The 21,919-nt window shown below is 48.5% G+C and overlaps 1 protein-coding gene and 1 pseudogene across 1 annotated transcript in view; both read right to left on the bottom strand.

Annotated features, from left to right (window-relative positions):
- CSN3 (COP9 signalosome subunit 3) overlaps positions 1-21,919 on the bottom strand; it is a 191,482-nt gene that overhangs the window by 122,190 nt on the left and 47,373 nt on the right. Inside the window, exon 2 of the mRNA XM_068360049.1 lies at positions 1,366-1,614. Coding sequence (XP_068216150.1) covers positions 1,366-1,614 — 249 coding nt within the window. The remainder of the gene's footprint in view (positions 1-1,365; positions 1,615-21,919) is intronic.
- Positions 5,187-5,305, bottom strand: LOC137628921 (5S ribosomal RNA; annotated as a pseudogene).

Here is a 21,919-nt window from a genome sequence, read left to right as displayed (position 1 = left end):
GAACACACACTGAAATAAAAAGCAAAAAAGATTAAGGCTGTCAAAATGCGAGGGTGAGGTAGACACATCTGACCGTCACCCGAGCCAAAAGTGAAGTGAATCAGTTCACCGGTGTGTGAGGGGGGAGGGGTAGCTAGCTACCCCTCCCCTACCCCCTCGCTACTTCGTTAAAAATCTAATGGCTCGTCATTTCAGCTACGCCGAAAGTAATACCCCATGTAAATAGCGTGGTTCGTATTTCGGTTACGGAACAAATATTCACTAATAGGAAGAACCACTGATCCTCCGAAGGGAAGTGTTCCCTGTGGAGAAGAAGCCGAAAAGTTAAATTACGAACCATTATAATTTCACTTAAATAGCTAAGAAAAACAACAAGAAGCGCAACCTACCCCGCGAACGGGAAAGGTGCTCCCCCCGTTGGTATACTGTCGGAAGCCCATGAAAGGTGAACGACGTTGAGAAGAGAAAGATTGAAGTCAATCTCTGAAAGGCCACACTCCCTTCCCTCAGTAATCCATATGTTCCCAATGGAAGAGGGAAAGGCGAAGACAACAGTTGAACGAGGAGGGTCCAAACGATGATGATTCCCCTGCGGCGGCGGCCGAGTCAACGGTACGTTATTCGCCGACAGGAAGACCGATGGACAAGGGGAGAAAGGTCGGAAAGGAAGGTTCCCCGGCATTGCGCAAGTGTCTTGAGTACCTGTCGTATACGTTATCACACCCACAGCACAAACACTGAAAAGGAAACTTACAATATTTCTATATATGTAGATACATAAACATTAAGAATGTTTCCATATACTGTATATAAGATATACTGTATAAGAAAAACATAAGTTAAAAGACAAAAATTAATAGCCGTCCAAAATAGGCGAGTAGGAAGAGCGGTAACAACCGGTCTCCATCCGAGCCAAAAGTAAAATGAACTAAATCCCCGGTGTGTGAGCGGGAGCGGTAGCAAGCTAACCCCCTACCCCAGCTAACTAGCGGTATGAGTAGTTAAACTTCGCTAAATTTGAATGGCTTGTCATTTCAGCTTCGCAGAAAGTAATGCCCCTAAATAAATAGTGTAGGTTTGTATTCCAGTTACAGAACAAATTGATTTTATATCACAGCTAATTGTTATTGCCCTTCTTTTGTTTTCTTAAATATAAGCAAAACTGGATAAGGAGAATTCTAACTAAAAGCCATATCAAATTCTTTTATATATTACCTAAAAAATCATTGGAAAAAATTTCAGTTTACCCAGAAATAAAATAAAACACAAAAAAACTTAAACAGACATTACTTTGTTTTCAGTAGTAGTGATACATGTATTTGAAATTTTAAACAGAAAACCATTAAAAATATTATTGCCACTTACTCATATCAGGAGCATATTTGATCTGTTCCTCACTGCACACATTTATAAATTCAGCAACTGTTGCATGCAGTGTGTCGATGTTTGCATCTGTGTGCGTTGTGTTTTGAAGCCTAACGCATAACACAGCCATGACACCCAGAGAATGGGCTTGTGGCTGCAAAGTTGCAAGAACAGTGTCCAAGTGGGCAACATTCTTGGCAAGGACTTCAGTGCTCTTGCTTACATATTTTACAACTTCACTGTAGTTGCCTGAAAAAAAAAGTTAAATTGTAGACAAAATCATAAATAGTACAAGTCATAATATATGCATAAAATGCCAACAAGAGGCAATCAACAAAAAAGTAATACAATCTGTTACAGTACATCTAGCAGGGGATAATATCTAATTATTTCTGTACATATTTTTCAATCCATATCTATAATGTTTTCAAGAGAATCCTACTTTTGTCTACATTTCTAATGGTCAGGTTACTTCATACTGTATTCACCTCTGGAAGAAAAACAATAAGAGCTTCTACTGTTACAAAGTCGGAAGCTAATATGACAAATTTGGAATAATTTGTATTTTTCCTAACTATACAAACCCGAAGCTCTTGACATAGGAGTATTATTTTGACAATAGCTGAAACCAGAAGCTAATGTTTTTGCGAGGTGTAACTATCCTCTGTAAGGTTAGCAGAAGGGGGTAGCAGGCATAGACCAACCACCCCGCTCACACGAGCAAGAACTAATAAACAAACGTCACTTTGCAACTGCAGAAGGAATTCTGGGGAGAGGTGATGCCCGACCAGTTTATGTAGAGCTTCAGGTTTATATAGTTAGAAAAAAATATAACAAATTTGGAAATAATTTGTATTTTTCATAGCTATCCAAACCTAGAGTTCCTTGCGTGGGAGTATTTATTTCGGCGAAGCTGAAACTAGCCGATATGACAAATTTGAAGATAATTTGTATTTTTCCTAACCATACAAACCTTAGCTATTTACATTGGGTTACCTTTTAGCGCAGCTGAAATGGCGAGCCATTAGAATTTAACGAGGGTGTATTACCCCCGCGCTAGTTAGCGGGGGGGTAGGGGAGTGGTAGCTAGCTACCCCTCCCCCCCCCCTCACACACAGATGAATGCTCACTTTCACTTAGAGGTAGGACTTGTTTTGGGGGAAAGGGCTGGTGGGCAAATATGTGTAAATAGCTAAGGTTTGTATGGTTGGGAAAAATACAAATTATCTTCGAATTTGTCATTTGTTCCGTAACCGAAATACAAACCACGCTATTTACATTGGGTGACTTACCCATTAGGTAGGGTGGAAAGTCCCCAGCCATACTGGCTTTGGCTTTACCCGGGGACTCAGAATCCGAGTGAGTCGCACTCGAGAAAAGGAGTCCCTGCACCTCACAAGTTCCTTGCTCCACAAGGAACCGTGTGGCCTACGTAAGCTTGTGTGTGAAGGAAGAAGTGTGACCCGTCCTAGGCAGTTGACCTGGAGTTCCAGAAGGAACTCTGGGTTAGGACGTTCCCAATACCACCTCGTCAGGGTATGGGGGACGCGACAGTATTGACTCAATACTCGGAACACAAGGAAGCATGGTTTACCTGCAGAGGTTCGAGGTCAGCTATGCAGAGACCAGGATGCTGCCTCCCCGTAGAGGGGATGATGAAGAAAGAAATAAGGGCCAGATATACTTCTTTCGTTCATGCAGACTAAAACCTGATAACAATGCCCTCAACCTTCTGCTACCTGTCCAAAAAGGAGCCTGAGGTTAGACCAGCTGTTGTGTAGCCACCACAGAGCGATAGAAAACGTATCGAGACTCCTGTGGGTCACGCCCTGCAGGAAGCGGGCTGCGAAGGTCATTAGACGCTTCCAGACTCCAGCTTGTAGCACCTGCGTCACAGAGTAGTATTACTCGAAGGCGAGGGACGTTGCGATGTATCCAACATCGTGCTGTAGGGCGACGTGACGGGGGAGGGTCTGGAGACATGTCGAGATGAATGTCCTTGAGTCCGGGCTGAAGAGGTATACTGGTGACTCTCCCCCGTGTCCTCCTTGTGCTCCCAAATCGGCTGCAACTGAGGACAAACTGCAGCTGTTCCCAAAGCTAACCTCTCGATTCCTTTACTGGCAAGAAAGAGAAGGTCTTGGGACATCAGATACAGAATGGAGAATCGAAATCTTGAAGGAATTGGACCGAAGGGCCGGGACCCCAGATTCTGAGTCTAGCCAACAACTCAGGAGCGAACCTGAATGTTGCCTTCCCCTCTTCCTTAGAAAGGGGGAGTCGTACGAGACCAAGAAGATTGCTTACACACTGGTCGTGGCCAGAGTGAGCAGGAGACCCAAGGCGGAATACAATCCGAGGCCTGTCGTAAAGGGTCTTGAGAAGATCTCTTAAAGGACTAAAAGTCCGAGCCATGCTCCAAGTTGGAGGTCTTCCTCCGACTAGGGCAGGGACGATCGTAGCTTCGCATGAGCGAGGAAAGATCCAGCGGGCAGGAAAAAGTTATTCCTGTAAGCCTGAAGGTCGGGGAAAGGCTGAGCGACAGGCTTCATTGCCGAGAGCGGAAAGGAGTTTCCTCCCGCCGAAAGGCAATAAGACCGTTATTGCTGGGGAAGAGGCCTCAAGGGAAGAGGTATATCTCCCACGGCACCAACCACCGAAGACTCTTCACTTTGCCTGGAAGACCCCTGCGGATGACTATCGCAGATGACGCGACCTCCGTACCACGACTGTAGCGGGTTGTCTCTTCTTGAGGAGGAGGCGTAGTGTCTCCAGGCATGAAGCCGAAGCGACGCCCCGGTTCGGGAGAGATGTCGCAGTGTGGTTGTTTGAGTAGTCTGCGCAGTGGGAGAAGCTCTCCCGGGAGTTCCGTCAGGGGAAGCAGAGGGTCCAGAAACCGTTCTGCGCATAGTCCCAGTGGAGCTCTCCCATTGAAAGGTTGACAGACAACCTGGTCTTGTTGAGACCCATTGTCCACAGACAAAAAGGAGGGAAGACGCAGGCGTCGAAGTTGTCCCACCATCACCGGAATGCATCTTGCCAGAGTCTCGGGGTCTGAGACTGGAGGGAAGAACAGCGGAAGCTTGAGGTTCCAAGCTGTCGCGATCAGGTCCCCCAGACCAGGACTTGCTGGTTACTCAAGGTCAAAGACCCCCAGGTACACTCTCTCTACGAGGCTCTGCTCGGATAGTCGGAGAGAACACTCCCCTGCCTGGAATGAGAGAGCCGATGGTGGTATTGAGAGAATCTCAATCATCCCGGTATCTCTACTGCAAGATGTGAAGGTGTGAAAATGCGTCCCCTGCTGGTTAGAACACGCCAGAATCATGAAGTCGACGTGCTCGGGGCGACTCGGCAGGAGCTGTAGGATCTGTAGAGGGGCCAGACTACGGCCCCTAAGCCTGCCTGAATGATGGAGAGGTATCCTTCAGGTCTTGACCATAGGCCTGGACCGGAACATGCCCCCCCCCCCCCTTTTCTTTGACGAGTCCGAGAACAGCATCAAGAATGTGGGGAAAGGACGAGAATATCCACTACCATCAAGAGGCTCCATAGGTCAACACCCATTGCAGGTCTAATAGTTCCGCTGGTCCCAAAGGGGCCAGGAAGTCCGGTTAAACGTTGCCTGAAACCACCGGAACTTGGACCGCCCCACATGGAACTTATCCTGAGACGACCGTTCGGACTATAGACGGGTCAATGAGGAAAGGAGAACTAGGAAACGTTCCAAGGTAGGGCTGAAAGCTCTGCTTGACTGAGAACAGGTACTGCGACTCTCCTCAGTCCTGCCACAGTCAACTGAAAGAAAGGCTCGGAGGAGGTGGCAACAGAATCTGGCGTCCCCAGGTGGTCACCCATCCAAGTACCAACCAGAACCGACGTTGCTTAACCTCGCTGGACGGACGAGAAGCGGGGTTTCCAACGTGGTAAGGCCGTTGACTCAATATCATGGCCAGATACTCCAGATGTTGAGGCAGAAGAAGAGAAGGCTCCAAGCAAAATACCATGAACCCACACTCATGGTAAGCATCCGGAAGCTAGTCCCGGCGCTGAAGAAGGTCGAACCCGAGCCTACCGGAGTTGACCAGCCCTCCAAAAAGCAGAGGAGGCGGAAGCCTGCACCTGAGCGGCCATGAGGAAAGCAGGGAGAGTTCTCTGGGGAAAAAAACCTGCTATGCCACGGTGTGATAGCCACACTGCATCATAACCAGGAATACTTGCAGTCTAGGCTGAATTCGACGAGCTCCCTGGAAGATGGATGGAATGGAAACTGAAAGTACCCGTCCTTCCGATCCAGGGTTTAAGGAGTCCTGTCGCCTCGTTACCAGTCTGATCGATTCTGCTGTTCTACGCTGGCCGAAGTTTGTTCGACAAACTTGATCAGGGCTGAGAGGTCGACTACGGAACTCCCCTTTCAGATCCTTCCTTACAAGAAAGGATCGACTTTAGAGGCCGGGGGTGAAGCCGTCGATGATCCTATGGAGGACCTTCGCCTAAGGTATGGATCATTCTGCCCAACCGGGCAACTCTTGCTGACGCTATGGCATAGAGGTTCAGAGACACTGAATTCGCTGACAGAGACGGCAGGCGCGATATCCTTGGCTGATCACAGAGATTGTGCGGGAATGGGCATCGGGAAGCTGTCATCCGGATGAGTAACCTTAAGCATCCTCCCAGCGAGAAACCTGCAATCCTAGAGTTCGTGAACTCTGCCGCTCCTTTTAGGACTATGCCCCCCCGGGGGAGCCTCTTGTGCCATCTGTTCCTGACAGGAGGAAACTGCAATTGGACACCTTGTCCCAGTTGTCGTAGCCGATAACTTAGGCCGACGTGGTTGAAAGAAAAGGGCGCTGGAGCCCTGCAGAGTCTGGAAGAAAGCGCCTTGGAGGAGTGAAAACGGAAGTCGATTTCCTCCGCACAGCCGCTGCCTAAGTGTCTGTCCTTGGGCACAAACAAACTCTTCTCAAGGATGGAAGGGTGCCTGAGGTTGTCGACCTCCACAGATGAGACACCCGAAGGAAGCCCTCAGTCAGCGTGTCCAGATGGTACAACATCGAGCTTGTCCGCAAGTTAGATACTTAACGACGAAAGGCCAAGGTGCCTGAGCCCGAGAGGAGGAAACTACCCATGATTTTCCTGTAGCTTCCTTGAACCAAACCTCGGGCCGTAACCGAGGAGGGAAAGGACCTGGTAAGCCCCCAGAGGAAGGGGTAAGCAGTCACCCCTTAGCCGATGGAGAAATCTCGAACGGAAAGCTCCCCGCCAAAAATCCTTCCAGGGAATGACGGGGAAGGGCTAACCCAGGTTCTGGAAAGAGGAGTGTTGCTCAGACCTCCCTGAAGTTTCTTCCTATTCTTGCAAGTGTCATGCTCTGCGTTTACGGGGTGAGGCCGTGTTCTGGAAATACGCTCCAGAAGAACTCACCAGGCTGGCCATGCTGCGAAAACCCCAATGGGAATCGTGGTCGCAATCGCCCTGGAGCTCGCGCGATGGTAATTCAAAGATTTGCGCGTGGGCGAACGTGGAAGCGCCCATGCGCGGTCACGCAGGAACGCAAACGAAGGTGAGCGTGGTAGGAAGGGCGGGAGCTGGTGGTCGGCGAGCGATAACCCATAGACGAGCAATGGATACTGCAAGAATTAAGCCGACGTTCGTGCGAAGAAACACTGTAGGTTCGAGCGATGGAACACCGTTGGTTCGCGCGACGGAACACCGTCGGTTCGCGCGACGGAACACCGTCGGTTCGCGCGACGGAACACCGTCGGTTCGCGCGACGGAACACCGTCGGTTCGCGCGACGGAACACCGTCGGTTCGCGCGACGGAACACCGTCGGTTCGCGCGACGGAACACCGTCGGTTCGCGCGACGGAACACCGTCGGTTCGCGCGACGGAACACCGTCGGTTCGCGCGACGGAACACCGTCGGTTCGCGCGACGGAACACCGTCGGTTCGCGCGACGGAACACCGTCGGTTCGCGCGACGGAACACCGTCGGTTCGCGCGACGGAACACCGTCGGTTCGCGCGACGGAACACCGTCGGTTCGCTCGACGGAACACCGTTTGTCCGCGCGATGGAATACCATTGGTTCGCGCGCGGGCGAACATTGGAGAGCATGTGCGCGGACGCGCATGAGCGTAGACGTGCAGGCACGTGGGCATGTGAGCGCAAAGGCGAACGGTCGCGCGGGCGCGCAGGCGAACGGTCGCGCGGGGCGAACGGTCGAGCAGGCGAACGGTCGCGAGGGTGGGCAGGTGAATGAGCGCGAGTCCGAGGCGGCGAACGCAAGCGTTAGCGCGATGGCGAGGAAACGCGCTGCCGCGTGGGCGAGGAAGACCGCTGGCGATATGGATCAACAGGCGATCGGTGGTGAGCTGGTGAGCGCTAACGGGCAGGTTGGCGATGGCGCACTGTGGCATGTCGACGCGTTGGCGAGTAATGGCAAGCAGCATGCGCAGGTGAGCGATCGCGCGATAGCGAGCGATGGCGAGCAGCATGTGCAGGTGAGCGATCGCGCGATGGCGAGCAGCATCCACAGGTGGGCGATCGCGCGATGGCGAGCAGCATCCGCAGGTGGGCGATCGCGCGATGGCGAGCAGCATGCGCAGGTGGGCGATCGCGCGATGGCGAGCAGTATCTGCAGGTGGGCGATCGCGCGATGGCGAGCAGCATCTGCAGGTGGGCGATCGCGCGATGGCGAGCAGCATCCGCAGGTGGGCGATCGCGCGATGGCGAGCAGCATGCGCAGGTGGGCGATCGCGCGATGGCGAGAAGCATGCGCAGGTGGGCGATCGCGCGATGGCGAGCAGCATGCGCAGGTGGGCGATCGCGCGATGGCGAGAAGCATGCGCAGGTGGGCGATCGCGCGATGGCGAGCTAATAGCTGGCGAACCATGTTCCTTCAGAAGCGTTGGAGAACGTTGGCGCGCCGGCTGTTACACACGCGGGCGATCCGGAGATCGCTGAGAGACAGGTGATCGCTGACGTGTAGAACGCTGTTGAATAGGCGATACTAAAATCGCCTGTGCGCACTGGCGAGCAGGTGAACGCTGGCGAGCAGGTGATCGCTGGCGAGCTGATGATCGCTGGCGAGCTGATGATCGCTGGCGAGCTGATGATCGCTGGCGAGCTGATGATCGCTGATGAGCAGAAAGCAACACGTGGAAGCCTGCGCATAGAAGCAGAATCCTTGACCCAGACCTGAACCAAAGTTCTAGATCGCGAGGGCGAACGTGGGCGCACAGGGCGCGTACCAGGAACCAACAGGAACAGCAGGGATGATCATCATGAGAGCGCTGGCGAAAGGAGAGCGCTAGCAATCAGGAAGCGCTGATGAGCAGGAGCGCGCCTGTGCGCTAACACTGAGCAGGAGCAGGAGAGAACACAGCAGAAGGGCGTGCAGGGGAACCCTGACACGCAAGGGAAGAACCCCCGTGGGAGGCAACCCTTTGCCCCGAAGGGATCGTTGTCCGTCGGGAGGCAGATGTCCATTGGAAGACCGTTGCCTGTCCGCTGGGAGACTGATGTCCGTTGGAAGACCGTTGCCCGTCGGAAGACGAGATCAGACTGCTGTCCATCTGCACCAAGGCGGAAGATCGAGAAGAAGGAGTTGTAGGCTGCAAACGGAGATTCAAAAAGGCGCCTCTTAGCACCCTTATAGGGAGATGAGAGGCCCTTACGACGAGGCGGACGGTGGGCCTTATGGCGAAGGAGGCCAACAGCAACAGCCGCAGAAGAATCCTCCGAAGAGGAGTCTCTATGAGTGTACTCTCTCGCGAACGAAAGAGAAACACTTCATAGAAGAGACTGGTCAGCCAGTGACCTAAAAGGAGCAATCCTCCGAAGAGGGGCTCCTGCAGTTGCCCAGCCCCTTGAGCGAAACTGCAGGTGTGACCGCTCAGCACCAAGAGCATAGTCGCACGAAAAAAAGGCAAGAGAAGAACCCCCCAAAAGGAGAAAAACTCAAGCCTGGACAGGAAAAACTTCCCTCGGAAGGAAAGTTACCCGCCTAAGGAGGCAAGCCTCCTGAGAGTTCTAAAATGAACTGGAGAGCTGTCCGTCGTCACGGGAGTACTTCCAGTAGAAGGAGACACGCCCCTGACGAAAATACAATGGGGGAGGCAGCAACAGCCGAATCCCCAGGCCTCAACAAGACAGCTCACACCGTTGCCATATTACAGAAACGAACTAGATCGGTAACTGTAAAAAAAAAAAAAAAAAAAAAAATCATTAGTACACATTCATTCCCCCGGGAAGGCTCCGAAGAGGAATCCCGAGGGAAAGGAAACAAGAATTACACAACAGGCACGTGCCCTCACAACCACTTACACTCACGGAAGGAGAGCTGTAACCAAAACAGAATTATAACGATTATAATTATGAAACTATGTAATTATGTAATTTAAAAATGAATGAACACTAAAGAAAGAACGAAAACCTCGAAAGGAATCGTTCTACAAGCTGAAAAATTAACAACCACAATTAGATTCATAAAATAATTGAGACAAACGTACGGCGTAGCAACCCCCCCACACGGAAAGGAAGCTACAAGGACGTAGTAACACGTAGTAAAAGGGTGAACGACCTCGAGAGAGAGAGAGAGAAAGACCGAAGTCAAACTCGATCGCCACCCATAAAATTACGCCGTGGTGGCCTAACTGCCGAGGACTCCACGTCGATATCGTACACTACACACACAACTCTGAAAAGGAAACTTACTGATTTCTATACTCAAATATATATACAAACATGAAAACATGTTTACATATATATTGAGTAAAAGAAAAGTAAACGATTAAGTAAAGACAAAACAAACAATGGCTGCCAAGAGAGGACCAAGACAGAGACGTCTGTTACAGTCCGAGCCAAAAGTGAAAGTGGGCATTCATCTGTGTGTGAGGGGGGGAGGGGTAGCTAGCTACCACTCCCCTACCCCCCCGCTAACTAGCGCGGGGGTAATACACCCTCGTTAAATTCTAATGGCTCGCCATTTCAGCTGCGCTTACCCAATGTAAATAGCGTGGTTTGTATTTCGGTTACGGAACAAAAAGCTTTTTGCGAGGTGTAACTACCCTTCGCTAGTTAGCGGGAGGAGCAGGGTAGGCTAGCCTCCCACGCTCAAACCAGCACTAGCGACTAACCGCCACTTTTGTACTTGCGGCAAGACTTATCGAGAGTAGATAATGGCAGGTCCAGTATGTGTAAAGAACTCCAGGTTTGTATAGCTATGAAAAATACAAATAATTTCCAATTTTTTTATTTGTTCCGGTCCAACATACAAATATTCCGCTCTTTACATAGAAGACTAACACTCAGGTGGGAGGAAGTCCTCAAACCAACTGAATGGTAACTGTGGCGGGGTGATCTCTTGTGCTTCATATAATTTGTTCGTGAGGTACCCTGACACCTAATTATTCTCGTAGGATGACAGCCTAAGTAATTAGTGCTGGAAGAAGATAATCTTCACTGTGATTTTGAATAGATGTATAAAATTGGTCAAGGCCCATTACCTAATCTAGACATTGCTCGGCTTCACCTCGCTTGGAGATTGGGGACATAGCAAATCTACACATATATATCAGGGTGCACAAAGGGCATGGTACTCACTCGCAGATAAACGAGGTCAGCTATGTCGAGTTCCATGTAAGCTGCGTCCCAAGAGAGCGAAGGATTAAGTCAAAAGTGACAAGTCTCACACACATTTAACCTACTTACTCAAACATCCACCCTTGACCAAATGCTACTGCTACTTGTCCTACAAGGGAGCTGAGGAGTTTTAGACCATGTTTTGAGCAACCACCATAAGACCTATTGAGAATGTGTCAATGTTCTTGCGGGTTATATCTTGCAGGTAGCGGGCAGAGAAAGTTGTTTGACGTTTCCACACGTCTGCTTGCCACACCTGCGTCAGAGAAATTTTTACAGAATGATAGGGATGTACTTAGCCCCATGACATTGTGTGCACAGGGACATCGATCAGATGATGAGAGGTCAGCTGGAACTGCCCTCTCTATGACCTGTCTGATCCAGGAGGAAATCGTGTTTTTCGTGATTATCCTTTTGGTTCTCCCAGTGCTACCGATAAGCCCGTTGGTCTAAGGGCAGGCTCTTCTCGTTCTTTTGAGATATAACCTCAGTGCTCTAACAGGGTAGAGTAACAGGTGATCAGGATCATTTGTTACAGACCGAAGACTTACAATTCGAAATGTCCCGAATCTAGGATCCACTACAGATGGATTTTGAGGGACGAAACAGAGTGTAACTTAAATGGGCGATGTCATAAGAAAGACCATGTGGCTCGCTGACTATATTTGCAGAGGCTAGGACCAGAGGGAAAGTGATCTTCACAGTCAAGTCTCAGTCTGAGGCTCAACAAAGAGGCTTATAAGGGGCTCCTTTCAGTGATTGTAAGATCTTGACAATGTTCCAAGGTGGTGGTCTGACTTCTCACTGGGGGCAGGTACGCTCAAAGTTTAGCATGAGGAGGGACAATTCTGTCGAGGAGGAAATGTTGACCCCACTCAGCTCAAAGACAAGGCTTAATGCTTAATGCCGAGAGGTAGCCTTTCACAGCCCACACCAGATAGTTTTTTCTCCGAGGTACAATAAGAACTCCGCTACTGTTGGATTAGAGACACTGAGTGGAACAATACCCCGTCCACGACACAACCACAAAAGACAGACTACTTCATATGATACACTGCAGTCGACGACTTACGGAGGTATCCTGCCATGTGTCTTGCAACTGGCTTAGAAAATCATCCCTTTGTGAGTAGTTACTGGATAACCTTCACCTCGGTGGTTGTCTGAGTAGATTGGAAAGTGAAGGGAGCTCCCTCGGCACCTCTTTGAACAGATGTAGACGGCCCGGAAATCATTCTGCATGTTGCCACAGCAGAGCTAGGAATATCATTGCTAGATCTTGCGGAGCCGTGACCTTGTTCAATACCCTCCTTACTAGGCAGATGGGGGAAACGCATAAGATGTCCATACTCTCCCATGGGTGTTGAAAAGCATACTGCCAGAAAGCATGAAGATCTAGTATTGGAGAGCAGTACACCCGAAGATTCCAGGTGAAGGACATTGCTAACAGGTCAACTATTGGCAAACCCCACAAAGTCATAACTTTGTTGGCTATCTATTGTTTCAAGGACCATTCAGAGCTGACTATCCGAATCCTCTTGCTCAGACTCTCCCCATGCATCATTCTTCTTGCCCGCGATGAAGTGGGGTGAAAGGGCTACCAAATTTTCTTCTGTCCATCTCAGAATAGATGCTGTGAAAAGGTAACTCCGTGTTTGTAAATGCGGGACACCACTGCAGTGTTGTCGCTCGTGCCCTGAAAGGAGCCGATGAAAGTGTTTGTGGGCCAGATAGACTGCCCTCATTTCTAGGAGGTATGTGTGGCCCTGCCTTTCGATTTTGGACTAGAGCCCAGATGCCCTGAGGTGCAACAGATGAGCCCCTACCCTTCTTTTGATGCGTTCGTGAAGAGCAACAAATTTGGTTGAGGAGAGAAAAGATCTACTCGCCTGAGGAGGTTGGTGTCAAACACCCACCAGCTTAGGTCTCTCTTCTGCACGAGTCCCACTGGCACCAAAGTGCTCAGTGGGTCTCTGTGCAGAGATCAAAAGGTCTTCAACTGCCACTGTAGAGACAAAATGCAGAGATGGCCATGTGGCACTAACTTTGAGGGATGTTTTGTGCCCCAACAGCCTTTCCCACTGATGTGCTGGCAACTTGTCATGCGAGAGTAAGCTCTAGGCTATCTCTCTCAGTCTCTTTATACGATCATCAGACGGAAAGATCTTGCCTAGTGTGGTCCTGATTCTCATCCCTAGATATACCACATCTTGAACCGGTTACAGATGGGACTTCTCGTTATTTATCAAGGTTCTCAAATACTGACAAAAGGTGAGAAGCCTGTCTTGATGGAGGAGAAGGGACGCCCTCGAATCTGCCAGAATCAGCCAATCGTCTAGGTAACAAAGGAAGCGAATGCTGTTCTTGTTTGCCCAAGTGGATACCAGAGTGAAGACCCTCGTGAACACTTGGGGTGCCGCGGACAAGGCGAAGCACAGCACCTTGAATTGGTATATCTGTCCTGCTACGGTAAATAGCAAGTACTTCCTTGATGGAGGATGTATTGGGATCTAGAAGTACCCATCATTTAGATCCAACGATACCATGAAGTCGTGAGGTCTGACAGCCTGTCTGACCGTTTGTGCCATCTCCATCTTGAACAGAGTCTGTAGGACAAATTCATTCAAGGCCAAGAGGTTCATGATTGGTCTCCACCCTCCAGGTGCCTTTTCAACAAGAAATAAGTGACTGCAGAAGCTTGGGGACCCTTCCGTGACCCCCTGGAGAGCGTCCTTCCCTAGAATGGTCCGGACTTCGACCTGAAGGACCTGTTCCTTCGTGGATCCCTTTGCGTAAGACTCTGTCATCTTTAGATAAAGGGTCAGAGGAGGGGGAAACCTACCAGAGATCTGCTCCATAAAGCATCCATCTCTGTTATCTGCTCTTTAAGCATTCCCCCACCGATGGATTAACCGGGGGAACGCCTTCCTCGCTGGGGCTCCCTGTTTCCTGTGCCCTTCAAGGGGGCCCCTGGGTAAAAAAAGACGTCTAGGTTCTTGATTTTGCGGAGCCTTCTTCTTGGGCATGCCCTTCTTCTGGCCTTAGAACTTAGTTGCAGAATGCCTCTACGACGGAGATGCCCAGTGATAGGAGCAAGAGATAATGATCCACTGGAGAAGTGAGTCTTGACTCGCTCTTCTCTACCTATCGGCGACTGCCTCGATGTCGTACCCATTAAATATGGAAGGGGCATCCACTGGAGCATTACAAAGTCTCTTCGCCTCTCTCCTTGGCACCTGCTTCTGGAATTTTGAGACGATCCCCTCTCTCTGTTTCAAAACCCAGTTGATCCATTGATTGACCATGCTCTCGGTCACAAACTTGAGGTCCTCGCTCCCGAGAGTAGAAATGCATAGAGTCCCTCCCTCCTCTTGGAGATAGAGAATTCATAGTTCTTAATGAGGTACCCGACTTGCTCAACCAATAATCAATCCATCCATGAAACCATAAAGATGAAGTTGAACTCACACAGCATCGACTAACCGTTGGGGGACCTCACACCCAATTGCAGCAGTATTCCTCTTGTTTTTGTTGGTGGGTGACCTTCTTAATGCATGACTAGCTTCTCTCAGCACATGGGCAATGATCATGCGCGATATAGTGCCTGAAGGAACTGGGGCCTTCTGCACCAGTGCTCCTTCTTGCCTGGAGATGCCTTGCCTCACATCCTCGCACTGAATATGATATTTTAATTATAAAATGAATTTTTGAATATAGTGTACTTACCCGGTGAATATATAATAGCTGAGCCTCCGGCGGCTCGACAGAAAAACACAAAAACTCGCGAGCGATCGCTATGAAGGTTGCGGGTGTGCCCACTAGCGCCAACTATCGGCCAGATACCGCATATACATGTAAACAGCTCCAATTCTTCTCATCCCGCTGGGTCTCTATCGGGGAGGAAGGGGGGGCCTTTAATTTATATATTCACCGGGTAAGTATATTCAAAAATTGATTTTATAATTAAAATATCATTTTTAAATATTTAACTTAGCCGGTGAATATATAATAGCTGATTCACACCCATGGTGGTGGGTAGAGACCAGAGTTAATTAAGTTTACAGCGTATATGCTTAGAGTTTTTGACAGCTATATCATAACAAAACCCAAATATATATAGGTACCTGGTAAGGAAGTTGACTTAGACGATTACTCTGCCTTGTTAGTCTGTCTTCCTCACGAAGCCCAGCGATCCTCTTAGGATGCTGAAAGACTCCCAGGAGCTGAAGTATCAAGGGCTGCAACCCATACAACAGGACCTCATCAAACCCCTAATCTGGGCGCTCTCAAGAAATGACATTTGACCACCCGCCAAATCAAAAAAGGATGCGAAAGGCTTCTTAGCCTTCCGTACAACCCAATTAAAAAAACATTTCAAGAGCAGATTAAAAGGATATTGGAATTAAGGGAATGTAGTGGTAGAACCCTTACCCACTACTGCACTCGCTGTAACGAATGGACTCAGTGTGTAGCAGTCCTCGTAAAGAGTCTGGACATCTTTTAAGTAAAATGACGCGAATACCGACTTGCTTCTCCAAACGGTCGCGTCCATAATACTTTGCAGAGATCTATTTTGCTTAAAGGCCACGGAAGTTGCTATAGCTCTTACTTCGTGCGTCTTAACCTTAAGCAAGCATCGGTCTTTTTCATTCAAGTGAGAATGAGCCTCTCGTATTAAAAATCTGATAAAATATGACAAAGCATTCTTTGACATAGGCAATGATGGTTTCTTAACTGAGCACCATAATGCCTCAGATCCACCTCGTAAGGACTTAGTACGAGCTAAGTAGAACTTAAGAGCTCTAACTGGACACAGCATTCTTTCAAGTTCGTTGCCTACGATCTCTGACAGGCAAGGTATATCAAAAGACTTAGGCCAAGGACGAGAAGGCAGTTCATTTTTGGCCAGGAAACCAAGTTGAAGTGAACATGTGGCTTTTTCTGTAGAAAAGCCGATGTTCTTACTGAAGGCATGAATTTCACTGACCCTTTTAGCCGAAGCCAAGCACACTAGGAAAAGCGTCTTGAGGGTGAGATCCTTCAGGGAGGCTGAATGTAATGGCTCAAACCTGTCTGACATGAGGAACCTTAGGACCACGTCTAAGTTCCATCCAGGAGTTGCCAAACGACGTTCCTTAGAGGTCTCGAAAGACTTAAGGAGATCTTGGAGATCTTTATTGTTGGAAAGATCTAAGCCTCTATGACGAAAGACCGAAGCCAACATGCTCCTGTAGCCCTTAATCGTGGGAGCTGAGAGGGAGCGAACATTTCTCAGATGTAAAAGAAAATCTCCGATTTGGGCTACAGAGGTACTGGAAGAGGACACAGATGCTGACTTGCACCAGTCTCGAAAGACTTCCCACTTCGACTGGTATACTCTGATGGTAGAAGCTCTCCTAGCTCTCGCAATCGCACTGGCTGCCTCCTTCGAAAAGCCTCGAGCTCTTGAGAGTCTCTCGATAGTCTGAAGGCAGTCAGACGAAGCGCGGGGAGGCTTTGATGAACATTCTTTACAGGGGCTGACGTAAGAGATCTACCCTTAGAGGAAGACTTCTTGGAATGTCTACCAGCCATTGAAGTACCTCGGTGAACCACTCTCTCGCGGGCCAGAGGGGAGCAACCAACGTCAACCTTGTCCCTTCGTGAGAGGCGAACTTCTGCAGTACCTTGTTGACTATCTTGAATGGTGGGAATGCATATAAGTCCAGATGAGACCAATCCAGTAGAAACGCGTCTATGTGGATTGCTTCTGGATCTGGGACTGGTGAGCAATAGATTGGTAACCTTTTGGTCAACGAGGTGGCAAAGAGGTCTATGGTGGGTTGACCCCAAGTCGCCCAAAGACTCTTGCACACGTCCTTGTGGAGGGTCCATTCCGTGGGTATCACCTGACCCCTCCGACTGAGACAGTCTGCCAAGACGTTCAAGTCCCCCTGGATGAATCTCGTCAACAGGGAGATGCCTCGATTTCTTGACCATATGAGAAGGTCCCTTGCGATCTCGTACAGCGTGAGGGAGTGTGTGCCTCCTTGCTTGGAGATGTATGCCAAAGCTGTGGTGTTGTCTGAGTTGACCTCTACCACTTTGTTTCGAAGAAAGCTTTCGAATTTCATCAAGGCCAAGTGGACTGCTAATAGCTCCTTGCCGTTGATGTGCATGCTCTTCTGACTTGAGGTCCACAGACCCGAGCATTCCCGACCGTCCAGGGTCGCACCCCAACCCAAATCCGACGCGTCTGAGAACAACACGTGGTTTGGGTTCTTGACTGCTAAGGATAGTCCCTCTCTCAGACTGATATTGCTGTCCCACCATTTCAGGCATGCCTTTACTGGTTCGGAGACTGGGATTGATACCGTCTCTAACGTGTTGTCCTTGTTCCAGTGAGAGGCTAGATGGAACTGGAGAGACCGAAGGTGTAGTCTCCCTAGCGAGACAAACTGCTCCAGGGATGAGAGAGTCCCTACGAGACTCTTCCAACTCCTGACTGAACAAACGTTCTCTTTTCAGCATTAGTTGGACTTTGAGCAGGGCTTGTTCTATTCGGGTGGCAGACGGAAAAGCCCGAAAAACTGGACTGCTAATCTCCATCCCCAAATATAGAATAGTCTGGGATGGGATCAGTTGGGACTTTTCTAGGTTGACCAAAAGTCCCAACTCCCTGGCCAGACTCAACGTCCAATGTAGATCCTGCAGACAGCGATGACTGGACGATGCTCTGAGAAGCCAGTCGTCCAAGTACAGGGAGGCTCGGATTCCCGATAGATGGAGGAATTTTGCCACATTCCTCATGAGCCTCGTAAACACGAGAGGAGCAGGACTGAGGCCAAAGCACAGGGCTCGAAACTGGTACCCCACATTCCTGTAAACAAACCTCAGAAACGGTTGGGAATCCGGGTGTATAGGAATGTGGAAGTATGCATCCTGAAGGTCGAGAGAGACCATCCAGTCGCCTTCCATTAATGCTGTCAAGACAGCCTGGTAGACTTCATCGTGAAGTTTGTCTTGACAATGAACACATTGAGCGCACTTGCCTCTTACGTACTCCTGCAGTGAACGTGGCTGCCAGATCATTGGAACCATCCCTGATAGTCTTGTTCCTGCAGAGAACGTGGCTGTCAGATTATTGGAGCCATCCCTGATAGCCTTGTTTATGCATGACATAATTGTACAGCAAAACTTCAAACGCTCGAAAAAACTCCTAACAGGAGATGGTCTAGCTCTGAAGCCGACCATAAAATCTTGGAGCGTCTCATGGCCAGGCGCCAGGGAGAGTCTATGAGGTTTGAGAAGTCTATCTGGGCAGAGGCAGGAACTCCCAAGCCGAGAACTTCTCCTGTGTCATACCAGACTCTCCCTCTATAAGCCAGTTTAAAAGGAGGGAAAGCAAAGGCTGTCTCCCCCAAACTCCTCCTGGTGATCAACCAGTCGCCTAGCAAACGTAAAGCTCTCTTAGAAGAGCGAGAGAGCACTAGCTTAGAAAACAACGGCTTCGAAGTAGCTAGGCCTAGTGTAAACTCTAACGTTTAGGCGAACGAGGAGCAGCAGTTACAAAAAGATCCGGACAAAGATCCTTAAAAATCAGCATGATTTATTTAAAGTCCATAGAGGGCTGAGCAGCTTTAGGCTCCTCTCCGTCTGACAGAGTCCCCAAGGGAATATCAGTAGGAGGGGGATCAGCAACTTCCTCACCTGAAGGAACCTTGTCCGACAATTGCCGAGTCTCAAGCAAGGGAGAGACCTGCCATGGTGGCAATGCTTGACAAGCAGAGTCCACACGCAAAGGAGCAACAGTAGCAGTCAAGGACGCTATGTCATGTAACTGCTTAAAGGACTGACCAGCAACAACAACAGGTGCGGGAGGACGCTCGACGTCAACTCGAGACTGCCTTGACTGCCTAGACTGAGCAGTCAAAACAACTCTTGACTGCGGTGCTTGACGCTCAACGTCAAAACAAGTCAACTTCGCTGGTTGGCGAACGTCCTGAACGTCAACAAGAGCAAGCGGCAGCGGCTGAACGTCCACAAGCGGCTGAGAGTCAACACGGGACTGCATCGAGTGAGGCTCTACAAAACGTGATTGACGTGACTTTGTAACGTCAACGTCAACAGGACGAGCAAAAGCTCGTTTGGGCGGCTGACGGCCAGGATCTCGATCAGCTAAGCGGCGAGGATCATCGTGAACCTGCTCAGCAGAATAGTCCTCCATAAGAGAGGCAAGCTTATTCTGCATGTCTTGCAGTACAACCCATTTAGGATCAACGGGAATGGGTGCGGTAAGAGACGAGGGTAACGTCTGTGACTGCAAAACCTTGCCTACAATAAGACTCTCGGAGCCTGTGTTACGCTTCTGTTTAGGCGTCGAGCAGTCTTCCGATGACTGCACAGGGTCAGAGCTGTCCCAATGGCTACAACCAGGACGCTGGACCTGTCCTGAAGGGACTGACTTTCGCTTTAAGGGTCTCGAAACCTTGCTCCACGGTTTCTTACGCGATAAGCCTTCGGATGACGAGGAGAAAACCGTCTCGCTCGTCTTATGGTAGGGGCGGTCTTGACGAGACACGCCTGAAACCATAGAGGGAACGTCTGTTCCTTGGTTAAAGCCTCTCGAACCCATAAGTCCTACGACATTACTTCTCCCTGGGGCATGGGAGCTTGCAAGAGGTCTCGGACTAGGCGAACGACAGGCACGAACAGACGAACCCTCTGTCGCAACACTGATAACACCTTGCGCAATTATCACTTTATCACTACGATTTTCTGTTTTACACTTACTTCACTGAAATCGAATTTTTCAATAATTCACATTAGGCATGAATAAAACTGATTTCTACCTGAAGCACGCAATTCTACCCTACATCAAAAGGTTATAATTGCGAAATAAGTCGTATAATGTAAGCACATTAATACAAGCAAAAAACAGTAAACATATGTATCGAATAAAACGGAAAAATATAAAGATAAAAGGATCAGTGACTGGGGAGGAGACTAAACACTAGTTCATTCAAAACTACGTTTTCAATCTCTCACCGTACAGTGCCTTGGGACGAGAATAAAAACTAAAAACGTTTTATCCTTTCTCCCCGTACAGACTTGGGACGAGAGTAAAAAAACTGACTCGAGAACAACGTTACTCGCTTGGGACGAGAATAAAGATCGGAACGTTCTCTCTTCCTCTCTCTCTCTCCGTCTCTCTCTCTCTCTCTTGATTTCACACCGAAGAGAAAAGCCCACTCACCTTTCGTCAATAAACAGGTTATTTGACCAAAGGAAAAAACTGAAAGGACTAAGAAATTGAAAATTAACAAGTTCCTTTAAATTAGTATTTAAAACATTTCAGTTTAAAAGAAGAATGAACAAAACGTCAGAATCGATTTACTCTTTCTGCAAAGTGAAACCGTGATTCTCTCTCTCTCTATCGTAACGATAGAGCGCAAACTGCGTAGCATAAATAAACCAAACGTTAGTTCATCTTTGAAACAGCACGAAGACTATTCAAAGAAAATCTTTCATAAAATATCTACTGAAAAATATTCATTTAATAAGTTTTAAATCATTTGCTCTGTAAAAGTTATTTACGATTGAAAGGGTTCAACGTTGTTTAACTTCGGTTTCCAAGTTAGGACCGCCTACTCTCGGATTAGGGGAGGAATAGGTAAGGCCGCATATAAACAAATCATTAAATTTTATCTTGATGTTTATTATAAATGGAAAGCTAATCGAAGAGGCCTAATAAAGGCGGGTGAGATATAAAATATATAGAGGAAAATCTATAATTAACAACAACAATTTATAACGTGATAAGATAATTGCTAAAAGCCTAAAACACACTTCCGTACTAAGGGAAGGGTCGGCCATTTTGAAAAGTCAAAGAAAGTCCAAAAAACAATCCAAAGTCATCAACAATTAAATCTATCCAAAAAAGAGTTCAAGATTTAAGTTGAAGATAAAACACCTGCACTGCGAAAGCTCAAACCAAAAGGAAGTACTTCACCAAGACTGTTGAAAAACTCCAGGTTAACAGCGAGTAATGGTACGTCTTGTCGATCAGACCGACAGAGAAGAATTGGAGCTGTTTACATGTATATGCAGTATCTGGCCGATAGTTGGCGCTAGTGGGCACACCCGCAACCTTCATAGCGATCGCTTGCGAGTTTTTGTGTTTTTCTGTCGAGCCGCCGGAGGCTCAGCTATTATATAATCACCGGCTAAGTTAAATATTTAAAACTAGGGTTTCTTGTCTTTCTCACACCTCAGAATGCTACCTGACGTTCGATCCTCCCTACTGGAAAAGGGAGAGGCGTGAGGGGAGCTACTCTCAGACTCCTCTACACCAAAGTGTAGAAAATAGGCATGCACGTGAGCAGAATGGCGGAGTGCTCTCTGTTGGTGATGATCTAAGCTTAGTCGAGGGAGAGATCCTGGACTTCTTCGCTTTGGCAGCAATGTCCTAGGGAAGAGAGAAAGTCCTTATAATGACAAATTTGGAAGTAATTTGTATTTTTCCTAAAGATACAAACCTTTAGCTATTCATAGGGTATTACTTTCGGCGATGCTGAAAGGACAAGCCATTAGAATTTAGCGAGGGTAAACTACCCATCCCCCTAGTTAGAGGGTCTCACTCAAACCCCAGTGACTGTACTTCACTTTACTTGGAGGTAGGACTTCAAAGGGGGACTGGATATGCAGGCAAATCTGTATAAATAGCTACAGGTTTATATCGTTATGAAAAATACAAATTACTTCCAAATTTGTCATTTGTTCCGTAACTGTAATACAAACCTATGCCCATTAAGAGGGCAGATGTCCCTGCCAATCTGGCTTTATGGCTTTACCCAGGGATTTCTTTTTTACGTAGGTTAGTGCAACAAATAAGGAAACCCTAACACCTTCCTAAACCTTGCTATGCATGGTTT

The sequence above is a fragment of the Palaemon carinicauda genome, chromosome 36 (assembly GCF_036898095.1).
Source record: "Palaemon carinicauda isolate YSFRI2023 chromosome 36, ASM3689809v2, whole genome shotgun sequence".
NCBI classification, from domain to species: Eukaryota; Metazoa; Arthropoda; class Malacostraca; order Decapoda; family Palaemonidae; genus Palaemon; species Palaemon carinicauda.
Note: the sequence above shows the minus strand (reverse complement) of the source record. Positions and strands in the feature narration are given on the sequence as shown.